The 18,926-nt window shown below is 31.3% G+C and overlaps 5 protein-coding genes across 7 annotated transcripts; 3 read left to right on the top strand and 2 right to left on the bottom strand.

Annotated features, from left to right (window-relative positions):
- Positions 1 to 3,589: 3,589 nt before the first annotated feature.
- LOC136779517 (uncharacterized) lies at positions 3,590 to 5,792 on the bottom strand. Its single transcript, XM_066737138.1, has 5 exons — positions 5,788 to 5,792; positions 4,869 to 5,421; positions 4,586 to 4,806; positions 3,832 to 3,933; positions 3,590 to 3,779 (listed from the first exon to the last, which is right to left on the bottom strand). The coding sequence occupies exons 2-5, from the start codon at positions 5,379 to 5,381 to the stop codon at positions 3,590 to 3,592; spliced, it is 1,026 nt and encodes a 341-aa protein (XP_066593235.1). The 5' UTR covers positions 5,382 to 5,421; positions 5,788 to 5,792.
- Positions 5,793 to 9,913: 4,121 nt separating this feature from the next.
- Blos3 (Biogenesis of lysosome-related organelles complex 1, subunit 3) lies at positions 9,914 to 11,801 on the top strand. The gene is made up of 4 exons (XM_066737014.1): positions 9,914 to 10,162; positions 10,223 to 10,301; positions 10,366 to 10,494; positions 10,712 to 11,801. The coding sequence occupies exons 1-4, from the start codon at positions 10,091 to 10,093 to the stop codon at positions 10,936 to 10,938; spliced, it is 507 nt and encodes a 168-aa protein (XP_066593111.1). The 5' UTR covers positions 9,914 to 10,090; the 3' UTR covers positions 10,939 to 11,801.
- Positions 11,802 to 11,956: 155 nt separating this feature from the next.
- Positions 11,957 to 16,804, bottom strand: LOC136779423 (DNA fragmentation factor subunit alpha-like). Its single transcript, XM_066737013.1, has 4 exons — positions 16,402 to 16,804; positions 13,037 to 13,218; positions 12,670 to 12,979; positions 11,957 to 12,490 (listed from the first exon to the last, which is right to left on the bottom strand). Exons 1-4 carry the CDS (start codon positions 16,605 to 16,607, stop codon positions 12,370 to 12,372), a joined length of 819 nt encoding a protein of 272 aa, XP_066593110.1. The 5' UTR covers positions 16,608 to 16,804; the 3' UTR covers positions 11,957 to 12,369.
- LOC136779421 (D-beta-hydroxybutyrate dehydrogenase, mitochondrial) lies at positions 13,220 to 16,147 on the top strand. 2 transcript variants are annotated; one of them, XM_066737010.1, is made up of 7 exons: positions 13,220 to 14,237; positions 14,363 to 14,391; positions 14,840 to 14,923; positions 14,984 to 15,158; positions 15,220 to 15,341; positions 15,403 to 15,507; positions 15,578 to 16,147. In XM_066737010.1, exons 1-7 carry the CDS (start codon positions 14,207 to 14,209, stop codon positions 15,974 to 15,976), a joined length of 945 nt encoding a protein of 314 aa, XP_066593107.1. In that variant the 5' UTR covers positions 13,220 to 14,206; the 3' UTR covers positions 15,977 to 16,147. The 2 variants fall into 2 exon arrangements, with proteins under 2 accessions (XP_066593107.1, XP_066593106.1); XM_066737009.1 differs by having other exon boundaries at positions 13,221 to 14,391.
- Position 16,805: 1 nt separating the features above from the next.
- Positions 16,806 to 18,831, top strand: LOC136779422 (sodium/bile acid cotransporter 7-like). Of its 2 annotated transcripts, none has more exons than XM_066737011.1 (5): positions 16,806 to 17,293; positions 17,369 to 17,595; positions 17,838 to 17,981; positions 18,057 to 18,303; positions 18,374 to 18,831. In XM_066737011.1, exons 1-5 carry the CDS (start codon positions 17,182 to 17,184, stop codon positions 18,703 to 18,705), a joined length of 1,062 nt encoding a protein of 353 aa, XP_066593108.1. In that variant the 5' UTR covers positions 16,806 to 17,181; the 3' UTR covers positions 18,706 to 18,831. The 2 variants fall into 2 exon arrangements, with proteins under 2 accessions (XP_066593108.1, XP_066593109.1); XM_066737012.1 differs by having other exon boundaries at positions 18,383 to 18,831.
- Positions 18,832 to 18,926: the final 95 nt, after the last annotated feature.

The raw sequence follows: 18,926 nt of genomic DNA on the forward strand, positions 1-18,926 counted from the left end.
TATAGACACTGCGTGTAGACTAGGCACAAAAAACAGGAAATAAGAAGGGGTAAAGATACACATTTCAGAGTACAGACCTCAGACTTCAGAGTAGCTCAGAGTCCTCACACTTCAGTCAGTACTCAGGAGTAGCTCAGTCCAGTCAGTCCACTTGGTATCGTTCTTCAGGAACGAAGAAATGTCGATTCAGTGTTATAGTTCGGTCATAAGTGTGGTTCATGGGCTAAGAGAAATCCAAAATATGTAAATCCATGAAGCTTTTATGTATATAGAATTATATTAAAATATCTAAATTGTGAATTTAATAACGTTCTATTCGTGGATAAATGTTAATTCACTGAAAACGATGATTGTTTCTCAAATTGAGTCTAAAAGCATTATTACACTATCTATTATATCAGTTCATTTATTTTTTACTTTTCTCTTGTACCGAAGCAACAATTCGGTACATGATGGAGCTAAGATTTCCAAGTTAGGAGAAAGATGGAATTCGGGTGGTTGATTATAATATTTGCTGTTAAATTTTTACAAAATTTCATTTTCGATCATGTAATGGCTTTTCTAACTGGGAAACTTTTCGATAACTTTTCGAATGAGAGAACGTTCCATTCAGTGAGATCGAATTTAAAAAATTGAAACATATAATTTGCAGCTTAGCTATTCATTAATTTTGTGGGTAAGTTTAAAATTTATTATAGCATGCGAAAAATATACTTGATTTTTATTATAATAATTTGATGATTTATATAATGTACAAAATTACGTTTTACAGTTTATTAAAGAAAGATGAGAGTTTTTGAATGTTTCATGTTTAATATTTATTCTTATAATCCTAAATGCGTTTATCTTTAGGTTTTAAATGGCTAATCTTATAAAAGAACGAATTTTGCAAGAAATTTAAACATAACTGAATAATTAACACGTAAAAATTGAAAGATTTATTGTACCTTTTATTTTCATTATTTCCATATCAAAATATTTTATTTTTTAACTATACACACTTTCATAGCAGTTACATCACTAGGGCTAGACAGTAAGGGATGTTAGATCTGTCAACTTTTTAATTTATTTAATATATCACTGAAATATTCAGTGTTTCTTCTACATTATTTTCAGCTCTAAAAAGTTGTTTATTTTAACCCACTCGTAATTTTAGATATTTTGCATGGATAGCATTACTGTACAATATGATACACAGATACGAATTACCTTATATAAAAGAGAAAGAAAGAGATTTAGAAAGCGTTCCTCTAATAACGGTTATAGTATATTAGAAATAATAAGCCATTTTTAAAAGGCGGGAGGGGTCAAGATCCATAAAAAACTTCAGACAGCAAAAAGAAAAATATTTTTGAAGAACATTGAAATGCATCAACTAGTAAAATCGTCGCTCTAAAATCACTTTTTCTTACGATTAATTTCATGCATTATTTATGGACGTTTATTGATAAAAGCAGAGCTGTAGGAATACTTTTTTGATCCACTGTATATATATCAATGCAGATTACCTGTGAAAAGAGTTAAAAGCTATTCATATACAAAGACACAATGCCTATGGTGGAAAAAATGATCTATGCTCCGGAGCATTGTAAATTAATTTTTGACAACTTAAAATTAGCAGAAAAATTCAAGGAATTGAATGATATATGTTTTGATTGGCTTACAAAGTTTAGTCAGTTAAGAATTATTTTGTTATATTGCATGATTTTTAAGCCCATTTGAAAATTATTTACTGGTTTGAAATCTATTCTTTTTTCGTATAATGGCATGTTACAGCATAACTTTTCATGAAGAGAATGTATTCTCAAAATACTCCAAAATGCTCCTCTGATGGGGAAATTAAAATTTAATAAAGGCCTTTTTTAACAACAAATGCAAGTATTTATTAACTAAAAGAAATTAAAAAGAATACTTTATACAACTTTTAAAGGGCACAGAAATCTTCATTTTGAGCTGCATTTGTGATCATTTAACATAATAACTTATTATTAGTTATTTAACATTGAAAAAATAGCCAAACTTAGTAGTTTTTATTTTTTTACAACAAAACTAATTGATGTATTTTAACATAAGTAGTTTTGTTTTGTAAATATTTGCTGTACCTATAACTGTATAATTTTAAAATTTTCCCAGCAACAGTGGTTTCAGAATTTTAACTAAAAAATCTGTTTTTCACACTTTCTTTAATTATTTAAACAAATTTCCCTGCCCACAAACTAACTGTAAACATTTTTCCCGTTATCCTGATGCCCATCCAAAAATTATCCCGTTATAAAACGCCTAATACAATCTTTTTACGAAACAAAAAATTATATTCCTGGACTACAATGTACACAATAGTACTCAATTCATTCCCTACGATTTGGAATATTTAGGAGAATGGTCAGATTATCTACATGAATCAGGCTCACCCCTAAAAATTTAAATAAGAAAACGTATGTCAAATATGCGACACTAATCGATCATTCAATAATTGTTCTTATATGTAATTTTAATATTAATACATATACGTAAAAATCTCCTGTATTGAATTGTACATGATTTACGAGCTCATCGTAATATTTTTATTTCTTTCTTTGGATTTTAGTAAATTTTTTCGAGTTAACGATTCTGAGTAAGTTTCCAGATAACATTTTGTGCGCAGATTGCTAGCAAATTGCCAACAGAAATGCTCAAATTTTGTTGTCAGATTGCTATCAACTATAGAAACATTTGACTTGGTGTTTGCTGTCAGAACTGGCACATACTAGCCTTCTAGCAGAATGGCGCCAAAAACAAAACGGAATCTGTAAACATAACCTAGGCGCAAATTTATAACAGATTTGCGACAGGGTCTGCAGTACAGGCTCTGACAGCAGATTCAAAACAAAAATAAAGCAGTAATTGTTACGCGGTGTATGTGCGCCCTTTAAATGGTTTTAAATTGTTATTTAAATCTAGTTATGGCTAATTTTCTTGAAAATTCAATAAAAACATTTTATTTTAATTTAAAGCGTTTCATTTCAATCTTTGTTACCAGAATTATTTTTTCTTACATTATAAAATATTTACAGGAATACACATTCATATTAATAATACATATATAACACAAATTCTTTTTGATAAATTTGAAATCAAAAGAACTATTATCGGTCCTTAAAAATAACGTTTTGATTTTCCATAAAGTTAAATAATAATATGTATAATTTACAATGTATACCTGAGAACCTATCAGATAAGAAAGTATCAAAACCATTCAAAAGTTTTAAATGATGTAAGACAAGATTGTTCAAAATAGACAGAAACAATGGTATGACGAGTAACTAAAGAAAGAAAAGAAAGTAAAAATTATGAACAAATATTCCTAATTTGCATGTTTTAAACTCGAATAATCGCTAGATATAAAGTACTCTCATATGAATATATAATATTATATAGTATCATTTAAATAATATGTGTGAAGGAATATTAGTATAAAATAAAAATCTATTATTTGAAGAATACATAAATTCATTTTATTTTTATAATTGTTTAATGAACCTATTTTATTTGTAATAAAATTCATAAAATTTTAAACGATGCACCAGCACCACCTAGTGACTACATTGTACTAACACATGCCGTTAAGTTTATCGTTCTGTGCATGCGTCACACGGCGTAAGACATTTAAATCAAGTACGCAGATTCTGCTGTGTTTCTGCTGCAAATCTGCTGCAGGCTCTGCCGCAGAGTCTATTGCGTTCCTGCTGTAAATCTGCTGCAGGTTCACTTGCGTTTCTGCTACAAATGTACTGTAGGTTCTGCCGCATAAAGCGATATCATATTGTTGTTAATCTGTTAGCAGAAACTGACAAGTCAGGTTCTGTTTCCAATATGGTGTCATTTTGCTGAGTGGATTTTGTAGCAGAATTTCGTTTACTTTTGCACAATCGGATAAGGCTATCTGGGAAGATTCTATTAGCAAAATAGAATATGGTTGTGAATACAAACATCAAGCAGAATTGAAAATATCAGATACTACAATCAACCTCACGCCTATTTGTTAAGAAAATTTTGTAACAGAATTCTGATGAGAATTTGCAAATGCAGAAAAGGCCATGTGGGAAATTAAAGCCATTTAAAGATCATGCATACATTGAATAGCAGATTCTACTTTGTTTTTGTTTACAATCTGCTAACAGAGTCTGTACTGCAGACTCTGTCGTAAATCTGCTGTAAGTCTGCGCTCAGGTTATGTGGACGGATTCCACTTTGTTTTTGGCGCCATTCTGCTGAAAGGATAGTATGTGCGGGTTCTAACGGCAAATACCAAGTCAAATGCATTTATATCTGCTACTAATCTGATTACGCCAATCTGCACTCAAAATGTTATTTGGATATGTTAAATTTCATGTGAATAGTGTTAAATAAAGATTAAATAAATTTTTGATAAGGTAACATTATTTATTAATAAAACATATGTTATAATATATTTCAAAAATATATTTCTTAATAAGAGCTGAATCCTCCAAACCTATACCATTAATATAAGTTATAATTTAAATAAGAGGGCGTATAGTCCCAAGAAGTCAACCATATATCAATTTCATTTATTATGTCGTCGAACCTCAAAAGGTATTGCCATTCTGGATGCAATGATCTTACAGACCAATAAACTGTTTTTAGAATTACATATAACTTAGCTATTTGTAAAAAGTCATCCACATTATCAGGGATTTCTATAAGATTAATTTGTTCCAGGAAAAACTGGTGTCTGGTATCAAAACTTTCTGTACCCATAACACGTTGAATATCCTTTATTAAAGAAGCCTTACGTTTAGGTAAATCCTGTAACAAAAAGAATTTTTTTTATCTACAAATTCTTTTTAACTGTTATTATTGAAACTTACCTTTATAGCAGAAAGAAAAAGACGATACCAATAACGAAAATGACGAGATTTAATACGTTTCTTTTTCTCATTGAGAATAAGCTTACTTATATTTTTTGTACAACACACTCCCAATCTTTTTGCGGCTCCTTCGTACATTATAGCTATTTCTAAGGGGTTGAAATCAGCTCGGTGGAACATATAACCAATTTTTCTCAACGAAATGTCGAACATTTCCTCCGAGACTCTCATAATGTTGATGTCATACCAGTGATTGTCACCAATTACATTCTTCTTAAAAATATTCATGTATCCTCTAATCGAGGGAAATGATGGAATTTTCGGCCATGATTCCATCAATCTATATGTTGTTTCCTCTATAAGTAAGTCAAATTTCTTTCGCAGGTTATAGAACTGCAAACTTTCGTTCGCATAAAATAATTGTAATGCCAGCAATCCACATTCTTCCATGGTTTGCTTTAATGGAGGTAGTTTATAGAAGCTTTTCCATGCTGTTACTACGTAGCCATCCATAATGTAACGCTGCAATTGTGTAATTCGATGTCGTTCTTCGCTGTAATCAATATAAAAGATTCACGTCTTTGAATAAATTTAACACAGAATTTTAAAATCGGTAATGCTTCAATGATGAGCACAACATATATAGAAAATATGAAATCATTTCGTATATATTGCACAAATGAGTAAAAATCGATTTAACCTCTAGACCGACAGAAAATCCTGTATAAGACGCTATATACATAGGATCGAAACTTATTGTTAAGATCGACCCCAAGAAATATATTGTTGGGCCGGACTTTCAACGGGGGAAAAAGTCGTCAAAACCCTGGCGGTCTAAAGATTAACCTTTCAGCGGAAGCACTGTCGTAAAATTTACGACGAATCGACGAATGCACTTTATCGTTTCCACAACTTTTACCTCTTAGTCGCGAGCATCGTACTTCGAGCTATTCAAAGGTCACTGTCTCTATAAAAAACAAACGCATCGTATGTGTCCCTAACATTTATATAAAAAAAATACCATTTACATGGAGAAAACAAATGACGTAAAATTTACAACATGTGCCCGCTCAAGAGAATTACACAGCGCGCCCGCTCGAAGGTTAAAGTCATCTTTCAATTATCCAATCGTCTAAAAGATGATAAAAATTAAATGTTAAGACGATGTGTTCTGTATTAGGTACTATAATATTTAACACAAAAAGTTATTGTTAGTGAACATAACTTTTAAAAGAGAATGGTTTCAAATTGAAATAACTATTATTGATTATTATTAAACTTACATAGAATGAGAATTTTTAGGATTTTTCAATTTTTCAAGTTGATCAAAGACGATTTGAAATCCAAAAGGCGATGCACCGCGATTGGTATCGGTCAAATCTTCAAATTTTCTTATTTTCTCTTTTGATAGCCTTGCTTCGGAAGGCGGATAAGAACCATCAGAGTTTTTCACCTGAATATAGAAATATTTTTTGAAGTAAAAAAATTGAATAAACACATAAAGAAGATATTAAATCTGTGTACACAGTGGGAAATTGAATCGTATGTGGTTTCAACTATAGTCTTGTATATCATTTTCCATGTTAAAGTACAGAGTGAAGTTAGCCGAACCACTGCACGATTCAATTTCCTACTGTGTACACTCTGGGATAGTATATTCTGTCCAACTTATAACCAAATGTTTTAAAAGGTCGTACTTCAATAGCGGTCAACACTTTTCCACATCACGCTGGTTACCTGGTCTAGCACCGAATCCCGAGGAATAAACCGAGAATAATCGAAGAACCCTAATAACCATGATACTCTAATCACTAATATAAAATTACTATTTTTGTATTTTTAATCAAACATATTTGAAATTATTATGAATACATTCCTTGTATTTTTAACATGAAAATGAGACCAAATACGACATTAATCGAATAATTATTTCTTTTAGTTATACCTTGAAGTTGCTGCTTTATTATCTATAAATTCTAATAACAATTCAATTTTACTATATATCTTCGTTGTGCGTTAAGTTAAAATATCTCCAAAATATTGGAAAGGACATAAACATATTATTAAAAAATTAACAAATATAAATTTTAGTTTAAGATATAATTGACAAATAAATTTAAATATTTTAAAATACTATCTTCAAAAAGAAAAAGGTTAATCATCTCATAAAATTAAACATTTCAATTTTTTTAGTATGATTCTGCTACGGGTTAATTGATGCTTATTTGGATTATTTATAGACATATTGGAATAAAATAAATCTGATTTTTAACAGATTTTAGTAAAATGAGAGATGCAAGATATAACTAATACAGAAATAATAGTCCGAATAACGTTGTGTTTGGATTCATTTTCATGTTAAAAATACAATCAATGTATTCATAATAATTTCAAATCTGTTTGATTAAAAATATAAAAATTGTAATTTTGGATTAGTAATTAGAGTATCAGGTATATTAGGGTTCTTCGATTGTTCTCGGTTTATTGCTCGGGACTCGGTGCTAGACCAGGTAACTAGCGTGATATGGAAAAGTGTTGACCGCTATTGAAGTACGGCCTTTTAAAACATTTGGTTATAAGTTGGACAGAATATATTTCCCGGAGTGTACATACTATCGAAGGTGCACCAAATCATCTAATTTTACCAGAAGTGTCGATCAAAATAATGTATTTTTTAAGATTTAAAAGGCACTTTGTTCGTAAAAGTTACTTAATTAAAGCTTACCCGTTTTATATGCTCAAAGTACAGCTTATAAAATTCCTGGTAGCATTGTACACATTCTTTCCAACATACAATCGGATTACCACCATTATTGCAATAGGTCTCGTAAGATATTTTCATACAGGGACATCTGTAAAAAGGAAGATTCGGTCATTATCCAAAAAATAAGATTAAGAACGCTCCTAATTAAATATTGTTAAAATTATTATTTACATCTTTAACGAATATGCTCAATAATTTGATATTGAGAAACAAATTTATATAGAAAATATAGAATTAAATTAATATATAAAAGAAATTCTTGTTTGAATTTTTTTATTTCCCATACAGCAGCAAGTGACATAAAGACTTCTTTTAGACGTCTTTTAATCAATCGGACAACTAAAAGATATGTTTATAAGAAAACGTTTAGTCATCTGTAGTGTACGGGTTAAACATGGTTATATTCATGCATTATAACAATTCTATTATAAACTATTTGAATACTACTTACATTGTAAAAAACTTTTTCTCCCACTTAAAATTTTCTCCTTCAATAATAATGTTTAACTTTTTGCACGTTTTTGAGAGATTCACCTTATCATTCCATGAAATATTTTTATCCTTCAAAATATATTGAATTATTTCAATTGGTAAATCCGTTAATGTCAGATTATTTGCCATTTCCGTTATTACTAAGGGTGCATGCAGCAGTGAGACGCGGAAGTTTTTAACAAAGAAACACTATATTTTGTATAAAAACAATAATTCACTGGCTCAGTGTTAAAATCTTTGAAACTTCTGGACCAGGCTCGAAAAATCAGAGTATCGTCTTACAATTTCATAACACAGAACTTCTAAGGCCTTAATCTCCGTAGATTTGTGAGGATTTTAATTCACTTGATGTGGATATAACACTCGAAAAAAATCTCTTCTTCAAAAATGTAACGCACAGCAAAACTCAAACTAGTCGCCGTTAAACTATAGAAAATAATAGCAGCCGGAGTGTCTGTACAATCCAATATATATAGTAGGTCCTTTAAAGTTTGGGAAGTGTGGGTGGAGATTTCTTCGTCTTGTTGGCCAATAATGCAACCACAAATTTTTGAATATCCAATCACGTTATGCGTGGTTCTCTAAAATTCTGCGAAGGGAGGGGGATTTACAATAGACAATAGATTCTACGAATCGGTACAACATGAAATAGGTAATACCCATAATTTTAATTGCCTTTTCAGCACAAAGAGGTTTATTGGTATACCAAAGGGTCAAGCTTTCTTTTAGAACAGAAATCAATTGTATTTCGTATTTGTCAAAGAAAGTATGAATGCTTTTATATGAAGAAACAGTTAAACTTAGTAAGAATACCGTTATTTGAGGTGAAATATAATCTTCTTTTTCGGTTGTGAAATTAATCACAACAGATATGTACATGAATATGTATGTATGTATGTATACATATACATATGGGTGCGTTTCAATAAAGGCACGCAACGGTGCTTCAAATTAAAAACATAATAAATTTAGTGCAATAATGCTGTGGTGATAAGTGCATTTAATATTGCAGCTAATTCTTGATCGTTTATGACGAGTTAATGAAAGAATTGTAGTCAGTCTTTAAAAGGCTGTTTTGCTTCTGGTATAACAAATGAGCCGTATTGCGCAGACGGTAAGGGTGAGATTTACCAAGTCCGGCTTGGGGCTAGCCGGGCTAAACTCATACAGCTCATGTAACGGTAACTATACTACTTTAGCCCGAAAGTATACCATATTAGCCCGGCTAGCCTTCAAGCCGGACTTGGTGAATCTCACCCTAAGGTTGCCGTTTGTCACACGGCGGGCTCGTGTTCGAGTCTTGGCGAAGCTTAATTTAAAAAAATTTTTTTTCATTACACTGGGATTTTTTTTTTAATAACCATTAACTTATTGGACTAAGTATTAAATAAAAAAATGCATTTATTAGCAGTTTAATATAAAAACATTAAGTTTACTATACCTCAACTGCTTATTTATTATTATAAGAACGCATTTGTTGCATTTATTACTAAATCCACTAAATTAATGGCTACATATAAGCATTTTATAATAATTAAAAACTAATTTAGGAAAAGGATTTTTATTTGCTTCAACTTGTTGGGTAAACGCAACATTTAAGGTACACAGAGAGGCAAGATCTGGCTTCAGTCGACTTCACTGCTCCTCAGCAGTGCTCAGCAGAATGCTGATCACACGGATATGGCCTAAAGTAGTGTGAGTATCCCCTACCTTCTCCTCTTGACTGGCGCAGTAGCCACTTCACACTCATAGGGGCTTACGACTTTGTGTGCTTGCCCTCCCTGTTCAACTGTTTCTGTTGCAAAAAAGGCCATTTCTGGCAACTCTGCCTCTCAGTCGTTAAAAACAGTTTCTAGAATTGCTTTTATAACAAAAATGATAGATCTAGCTTCAATCTTTTAAAAAAAGAATTGTTTATTTTATACGTCATTGTTAATTGCATTGGAATTTTTTTGCAATCGGTGTTATGGATTTAAAAGCTGTTGTTGTGCCTGGGGAAGCTCCAGAATCTGATGATGACACTATGAGCATAACCACTGTAATATCTTGTAGCTACTTTCAAAAACAAATAATTTGATCATTGTTTTCATGCTTCTAGAATGTCGGATTTCCTTCTGTACAAACAGCTAAATTATGTGGCACAATTATTTCTGGAGAAGCACCAGAATCAGATGATGGTGTAGTTTTTACTATAATACCTATTTTGCAGTATGGAGAAAAAATTGTTTATTTTATTTACAGATGGAACAAGTTTAAGTAGTATGAGTGGAGCGATAGATGCTATGGCATGTGCTCCTTACACTGATGTCAGAGTCCCAAAATCCAAAAAGAGTTCAATTAAATATAATAGTTTATTGCACAAAAAACTATGCAAGTATTTTGTCTACTTTAAAGATGAAAATTTAGTAAGAAATACAAGATGTTTATTAGCTTCATAATTTATTAATTATATATTAATACATTACATTTTACTATTACTAGAGAAGATTACATTATTATTATGCAGAAAACTATTAGTACTGTAATTTCATAAGTTTTCTGCTGAATTCAATTCTCTTTATTACTTGATTATTTTTTACTTGAACAGATGAATGCAATGAAGCTTTAGGCAGAGATGTCTTACATTTGTGTGAAGGAACAATCGCTGTTGGTGTTCAGGAACTATCAGCTGCCCACAAACAACTATTAAAAAGTGAACTGACTATACAAGAGGCTGTCTGTCAATTGCGGATAGCATCCAATCGATTTAAAGAAGTATCGAATACTCTACATCAAATTGTGGATGCCGGCTTCTTGCATTCAATTAAAATTTAGATTATCTATCTTATTTTTTAAAAATTAGTTTGTAACACAATATTATAAAGTTTGTTTATAACATCAAAGACTACTAATTAAAATTCTCCAAGGAGCATTATTGAGCAGTAATTGATTCTGTTTATAATTGGCAGTTCTAGTCAATATCTCAATTATTATTTACTAATAGGATACTTTAAAACTTTAAGCATACGCAATATAATATTAATTTCAATCTAATATAAACTAAGTTGTATCTAACATAATTTTCATTAATTCACCTGCTTATTACTAATTATATATAACAGCTTAAAGTGGTCGTTGCATCTTATTTTGCCAAGCGACAAATTTAAAAGTTTATTGCACAAATTTTTAATGCATATACCATATTTAATTATACCGATGCATAGATTATATCAAAGAACGTCACGATTTTGTAATATTTCATTGTTCTTATAGAGATCAAGCATATCTTTTATTAATTACATACTTTTTCTTATGAAAGGAAAATGATTTATTTTTCTTTTTTTTCTGCAAGTTGTTTTCTTTGTATCAAATGCACAGTTGTCTCTGGTATCAAAGATCTGATATCATTAGTAATTCCTTTCATCGCTAATACTAGTGTATAGTGAATTGATGATTTCAATGGGGATGCAATCATTTTTTCTATAAATTCAGTCTTAAATATTCCATCGATCTTCGTTGAACTAAACGTTTCTGCAACGTATACGTACATTCAAAACGTTAAAAAAAAGTAAACAGCACATTAGGTAATTTAATACTGATATGGCAACATCGTGACGGAATACTTTCTTTGACAATACAATATATCCATGATATTTTCTGTATCCTTTCTATTAAATATATTTGGTATATTTACTTTATACGTATATAGTTTTTAATCTGCGATAAAAACAATTCCATACGCCACATAAATATAATTTGATAAAACTTAGTAAATATTTTTAATGCTCTACTGGAACAGAGTCTCTAAATAAAAAAAAAATCTCAATTAATTTCTTTACACGGCAACAATACAATCTGGCAGCTACTTTAAAAGCTGTTCAGATACATATCATCAAGTATCTTTTTAATGTTTCATCTTTGGGAAATGTAGATTTCACAAATTTGCGTAGAACTTGAAGTTCTCTTAATAGATATAACATCCCTCGATGAGACAAAGTATGTAGATGATTCGCGTGATACTTGCAGGTATTATCAACAATGTTCATCAGACGCCTTTATATCTTTAGGTTTTTAGACAAGTTTTTAGGATTTTATATTGTTTGAATATGGATTTGGTGCAGACTGTCTGCAATAATCAATAAATGAAGGATGGGCTCAATTCCAAAAAAGGATCAGAGTTTGTTGCAACTGGCGACCTTTATAGAAGATTCGACGTCGTATTCGATACATATTGGCCAATGTGAGGGCGCCCACCCCCCACATGGCCTACGCTCTCTCCATCTCACCTCCAGTTGCATACATCTGAAGAAGAGCCATTGACTCCTGTGCTTGCCTTTTCTCTGCTAAAAATCTGCCAGATGCCTCCTTTAGCTGCTCCAGGAACATCCTGAAATCCAATAATGGTGTTAGCTCTTATACAAAGTTCCTTATCATTTCCAATATTAATAATAACTGGCAGTATTAATTTTCTAATTAGGTAATCATTATTTAATTGTAATGCGCTCTATTTATAGCTCTTCGCTATTTGTATTAGCAAAAGTATAATTCTTTGGCTAGATAACAAACCTATCATGTACGATGTCGGCTAAACTGTCTGGATCCATGTCGCTCAGGAGCTCCAAATCATTGCCTCCAAGTAAAGAAATGTGTGAAGGATCACCATGCAAGGATGAAACCAGCTCCAACGGAGGTCGTTGTCTTCTAACTTCGTCTCCTCGTGCTCCACCATCCTGACTATCAACATCATCTACTACTATGTATCTAGATGTTGTTTTTCCACTGCCCACAGCCATCCACTTTTGATCACCATGTAGTATCATTAAACTAGTGTTTCTTTCCAAAGTGGCAAAATATTCTTCATCATCAACTTCAGTGCCTGATACAAATTTTTATTTTCAATGTTATACAGTTTAAAAATTTTCTTTATATTTACCATCTTGCTCAAGGACTATTGTAAGATCAGCATCAATAGGAAGTGCCAAGCGATTTCTGGCTACATTTGTCAATTCTTTAAGAGACGAAGCAGTGATTCCCTTCCTTTTTTCTCTTGTATGATCTACTATTTTATAAGGATTTCCTAATCCTTGAATTATCCCTGCAGCCTCAGACATAATGCTTAAAGAACCAAAAATAAAGGTATCACCAACAATTTTTTCTATATTTTCAGATCACCAATAACTATATCTGATATATTTATCAGAAATTTTATTTATTCTCAATAATGATTTATTTTTAAAATAATCTGATTATTCTGACATTTCTTGTCTTTCTCATAGACAAGTGTGTATTAGCAATACTAAAGCACTAAACGGGTGGTGTTATTTTAGGTAAAAAAGTTTATGTGATTGGAGCAAAGTAAGAAAGGGCAGTGTCCTTGGATTGTATTGGAATTGGTTGGTTCTTCAAAATTTGTATAATGGTATTATCAATTCACATGCACTCATAAAAAATGGGCAGATGTGTGTTATACGGTGTAAGGATTCTAAGTGACTGAACTGACTGTATGTCAACTCAACACTGGGTCAATGGTGCAACTACCCCTCCTATTTATACTCTTAGTAGACTGCTCCGTATATACAGCCAAGAGACACCCTTAGTAGCAAACCCTCCCAACATGGCACCCCAGACAGAAATCAATAACCTACCCCACTCTAAAATTTGTTTCTCCTCTCTAACTGCAAGAATAACTTCTCATTTAGAAACTCCCTAATTCTGCATAAACAGATATTAAAAATATCCTAATGAATTTTATTAGCTTGAAGCTTAGTTAAGATGTGAATATTTATTATAATTTTGCATCATCATACTGAAAATTTAGGAAAACTCCAATGTTTAAATAAAAATAATTGATGACTAATTAAATGTGTATTTTTGATAATCAATGACCTTTAGAAGGATCTGAAAATTTAAGAGGTAGCACTGTAGTTATATTTAGACCAACAAGACTAGACACTGTTTAAGTTTAAAGTTAGCTCAGACTTAGTCCAGTTGAGGCTCCTAGCTGAGCCACAAGCTAAATTCGAATGGAAATATTAAAATTTGGTATAATTTGATAAATCTAAAAGATAAAAAATGCCAGCTATTAATTTAAAGAAGGAACCAGATGACAGTCAGACATGGGAACTGGCAGAAAGGTGCATATTACCTATTGCTTTTTCACATGCAGCTGCTGTGATTCTGGCAATTATATTAAATACATTGGGTATTTCACAAACATCTAGTTTTGCTCTTTTTCTGTTATTGCTGGCCATTTCCATAGGGATAACATTATTTTACCACAATTTAAAGGTGAGTACTTTCTTATAACAAAGAAAAGAAAGACATCTACAAATGAGAAGTGATAACTGATAACACAAATAGATGTACAACAGTTTATAACTTAATTTATTTATAATCCGGATCCTAGCATTAAAGTTAGCAAATTTTAAAGACTCCTCATAATGAAAAACATAAAGGTCAGAATACTAAATAAAAGAATATCATCAGTCTAACTTGTAGAACAAATTATCATCAAGCAATGATATTCATATGCATAGTATTACATTCCTTTTTTTTCTATTATGCAGAGTCCTTTACTCAAAAAATTTAAAGATTTTTAAATTGGAAACAAATACTTGAAATAGAAAATATTCAAGACCTTTGACCTTTAGTCTCTAAGTGCGAGGCTTAATTAATTGCGGAGTCTTGAATTATTTGTAAGTTATCAAACTTTCACTGATATTGTCATTTCATTTAGGTAACAGCTGCTGGAAAAGCTGTACTTATTACTGGATGTGACACTAGAGTTGGATTATCTTTAGCTAAGCAATTGGATGAATTGGTATTAGTAAATAATCTAATATTAACTACCTTGTTTTAAAATTAAAAAAACCAATTACAGGGTTTTACAGTCTTTGCTGGTTTTACTAATAAACATGAAAACGAAGAAATAGTACAAAACTTAAAAAAAACTGCTTCTGGAAGATTACATGCACTACAATTGGATATTACTAATGAGAGAGACATTCATTCGACTTTTCTCTACATTAATGAAAATTTACCCAATGGAGCACCAGGTTTTCTTTTTCTCTGTTTTTCATTGAAAGTTATTAGGTAATTAAAAATAATTCTTTTTAGGATTGTGGGCACTGGTACATGCTTCAGCTTGGGTAACCTTAGGTGAATGTGAATGGGTGCCTACATCTGTTTTAAGGAGAAGTATAGATACTAATTTTATTGGAGTTGCAAGATTAACTCAGGTAATTCAATTAAAAGTGCTTCTCATCTTATCTTTATACAATTTATATTTCTTTCACATAGATATTTTTACCATTAATAAGAAGATCAAAAGGAAGAGTTGTATTAGTTAGTAGTCTGTTAGCACGTATTCCAAGCCCAGTTAGAGGAATATATTGTGCTGTAAAGGTGAATTATGTAATGATGGATAACAATTTAATTATTTAATAAATGTAAATTATTGTCATTTTATTTAAAGGCTGCAGTTGAAGCTTGGGGAACCTGCTTAAGATTAGAAATGCGCAGATGGGGAGTTGAAGTTGTCATTGTGGAAACTGGAGAATATATTTCTGGGAATGCATGGTTAAAGGATAACGACTCATTATTAGAGCAAGCTAGGGAATTGTGGATGCAATTGGATCCTCATACACGCAAGGAATATGGCCAAGAATTATTTCAAAAAGAAATGCTTGCTCTTGAAAAATATACCCAAGGACCTGACGCAGATTTGACCCCAGTCACTAGAGCTCTTACAGATGGAGTATTAAAAACCTTTCCTATGAAGAAATATACACCAGTGTCTAAGAAGGAACGGGTGCAAGTCTTGTGCAGTGATTATTTACCTAAACCACTATATGATATATTATATACAAATTAGTAATTAGGCTAGTAAAAGTTACAATGTTGAAAAAACCAGTTTCAAAAATATTGTTTGTAAACAAATATCAATCAACTTAAATTTTTTATCAGATTCAATAATATAACTGAAAAAAAATATATCATGTGAAATCTTAGCACTGCCTAATAAAATTAATAATAAAAAATAAAATATATAGGCATACAATTACCACTAAATGAATCTCGAAACTATTACATCATTCATAACTGAAAAATAATATCACCCGGCCTTTGATCATTGTTTTCTTTTTTTTTGTTCACTGTGTTGGGTTCAGGTTATGTAATATTTGGTAGTACCTATTTGCCCAATCTTTGTTTTTGACATACATAGACATAAGCAACATAAACAATATGGATATTTAAATCAGAGTTTAAACTGGTTTAAATTAGCACTGAAGACTCAACTGGACAGCACAGAGCAGAATCAGTAGAGAGAGAGAAAAGATGCTGATGCTAGATATTCTAGTATCTAGATTTCTGCAGATTCTGCTTGAATGAGTTGAATGAGTCTTGAATTCTGTTCTTTTTACAGCACAATCGTGGAGGGAAGCACATACACATACACACGCGGTCGGCGCGGTCGGCGGTACAGCACATATGACATAGTACATATACGTGGGATACGTGAATTGAATGTGCGGTTAAGTGCATTGACTGTTAAAATATAAAACCTAGGATCTCTGACAAGTGGCAAACTCTGGCCTCTGCTTGGATTAAATTCTGGACAGTCTGGTCTGAACTCTCTATTATAGAATTGTACTTTACTAGTAGAGATTATTGCAATCTCAGACATTGTATTTCCATTTCCTGTCTTTGGACCCTTTGGACTTATCAATACTCGAGATTAATTACTCAGCATGCAGACCTCACTGACAGTGCCGCTTGCGTGATGTATCATATGACAAACACGTGTTTAAAAACTCAATAACAAAATTTTTTGATGCGTTTAAGAACGCCATACATGAGCGAAAATCTACATTTTCTTGGCTTCCTTCTTATTTATCATGGACGCTCTATTCCATGTCTATATTATTTATTATCTTGGAGAATATAGACGAGAAGAATTAAATTACGAAAAAAGTTTCTGAGAAAGTCGTCGAAACTCTAATAAAAAAGAGAAGTTAAAATCATATGTGAAATAATTATTGAATACAAAAGATCTGGCTCAAATTCTAATTTATTCCAATGATACAATCAACGAAAACGATGTCAATTGCTAGTCATTACGGTTTTTTCTTATTAATGGTACTGTGTGTCATTATAGCATCATTGGCACCTAAATTAGGAAGCTCAAATGGTATAATTTTATTAGTCTACTTATATTTTTTAAATACAAATGAAAGTCATATTTATCCGTAATTTTATACTACAGGTTTTATAAAAAGCCAATTCATTATTTGGTATGTAGCAGTACCATTTACTTATTTTGGAGCAGGAATTTCCTGCAGCTTTAAATCTTTATATTCCGTCCTGAAAAACAGACAGTTGTTATTGTTTGTAATAATTTTTATGTATGGTTTAATGCCAGTCTTGGCAAAATTAGCTGCATACCTTCTAACATATATGAAAATCAATATATGGCTACTTAAAGGAATGGAAGTAAATACTTGACATGTGTATTTTCAATTATTTCATTCAATAATTTTATCTGCTTGCATGATGTAGCATAAAGAGCTTCGTGCACTTAGTATTTTATATTCTGCAGTACAGCTCATCTCCACTTGATGCGATAGTACTCTAGGTAAATTATTCTGCATGAAATTATTAGAATTGTATATGATATAATTTCTACTATTACAGTTTTTGTTATTTTTTCTAATTTATTTTTTAATTTATTTTAGGTGTTATTCTGTATGCCACCACAATTTTGCACTGGGTTTGTTTTAAGCCAAATGACAGAGGCAGATCTACCAACAAGCATTGTTACATTTTTAGTATCCTATTTTGTAGGATTACTATTGTCCCCATTCTTACTTTATATATTGGTAAAATATATAAATTTACACCTAATGTATTTTTTTATCTAATTAACCCACTAAAAGCTGATATTGCTTTTTCAGATAGGACCAATGCCACCTCTAATTGGGACTAACATTATAGAAACAATTTACAGTACTATAATTCCATTTATAATTGGTCTTTTAGTACAAATTTCTATATCTTTTGACATTATGAGCTTAAAATTAAAAACCAAGTGGTTTTCTCAAGGGCTGTTATTGTTCACTGCGTACCACTGGTTCTGTGATGCTATTACAATAGATGCATTTCCTTTGGAAGCTGTTGATATTCTGTTCTGCATTTTAATAGGTACAAAAAATCAAATAGTATATGTCGTATTAATTTTTAAAAATTTCAATTTTACTATAAATTATTTTAGCTTTAATAGGTCAAATATTGATTACATACATTTGTTGGATGCTTTGTTCTGGATGGTTACCTAGAAATATTTTATTGGCGGCACTATTTACTAGTACCCATAAATCGGTTGGACTCAGCGGGTGGGCGATACGAGGTACCTACCATGGCTATGCACATGGACCAATTATAATTCTTCCCTTATTAATACTACCAGTAACGCAGCTATTACTGGGTAGTCTCCTGGCTTGTTTCCTGGCTCCTATACGGAGCTTCAGCAGTTCAAATGTAGAAAAACAAAATGTTTCAAATAACATTTTAACAGACCTGGAGACAGTAGATTGTAAGTCTTAATATTTAAGATTCGTTTGTATACGTTTCTTCCAAATAGACAAATAAAATATTAATACAGATCAATAAAGTTGAGTTCTTTTCTTATTTGCTGATTCAATATAGAAACTATATTGAAAGCAATTATAAAAAAGTGGAGCCAAAATTATTTCCAAAAAGTATGAAGTAATTTTATTGATTTGTGTAGCGAATAAGCCAAAGGCATTGAAACACAAATTTGTTAC

The sequence above is a fragment of the Prorops nasuta genome, unplaced genomic scaffold (genome assembly GCF_024137725.1).
Source record: "Prorops nasuta isolate Cenicafe-Biocafe unplaced genomic scaffold, Cenicafe_Pnas_1.2 PNAS00017, whole genome shotgun sequence".
Classification (NCBI taxonomy): domain Eukaryota; kingdom Metazoa; phylum Arthropoda; class Insecta; order Hymenoptera; family Bethylidae; genus Prorops; species Prorops nasuta.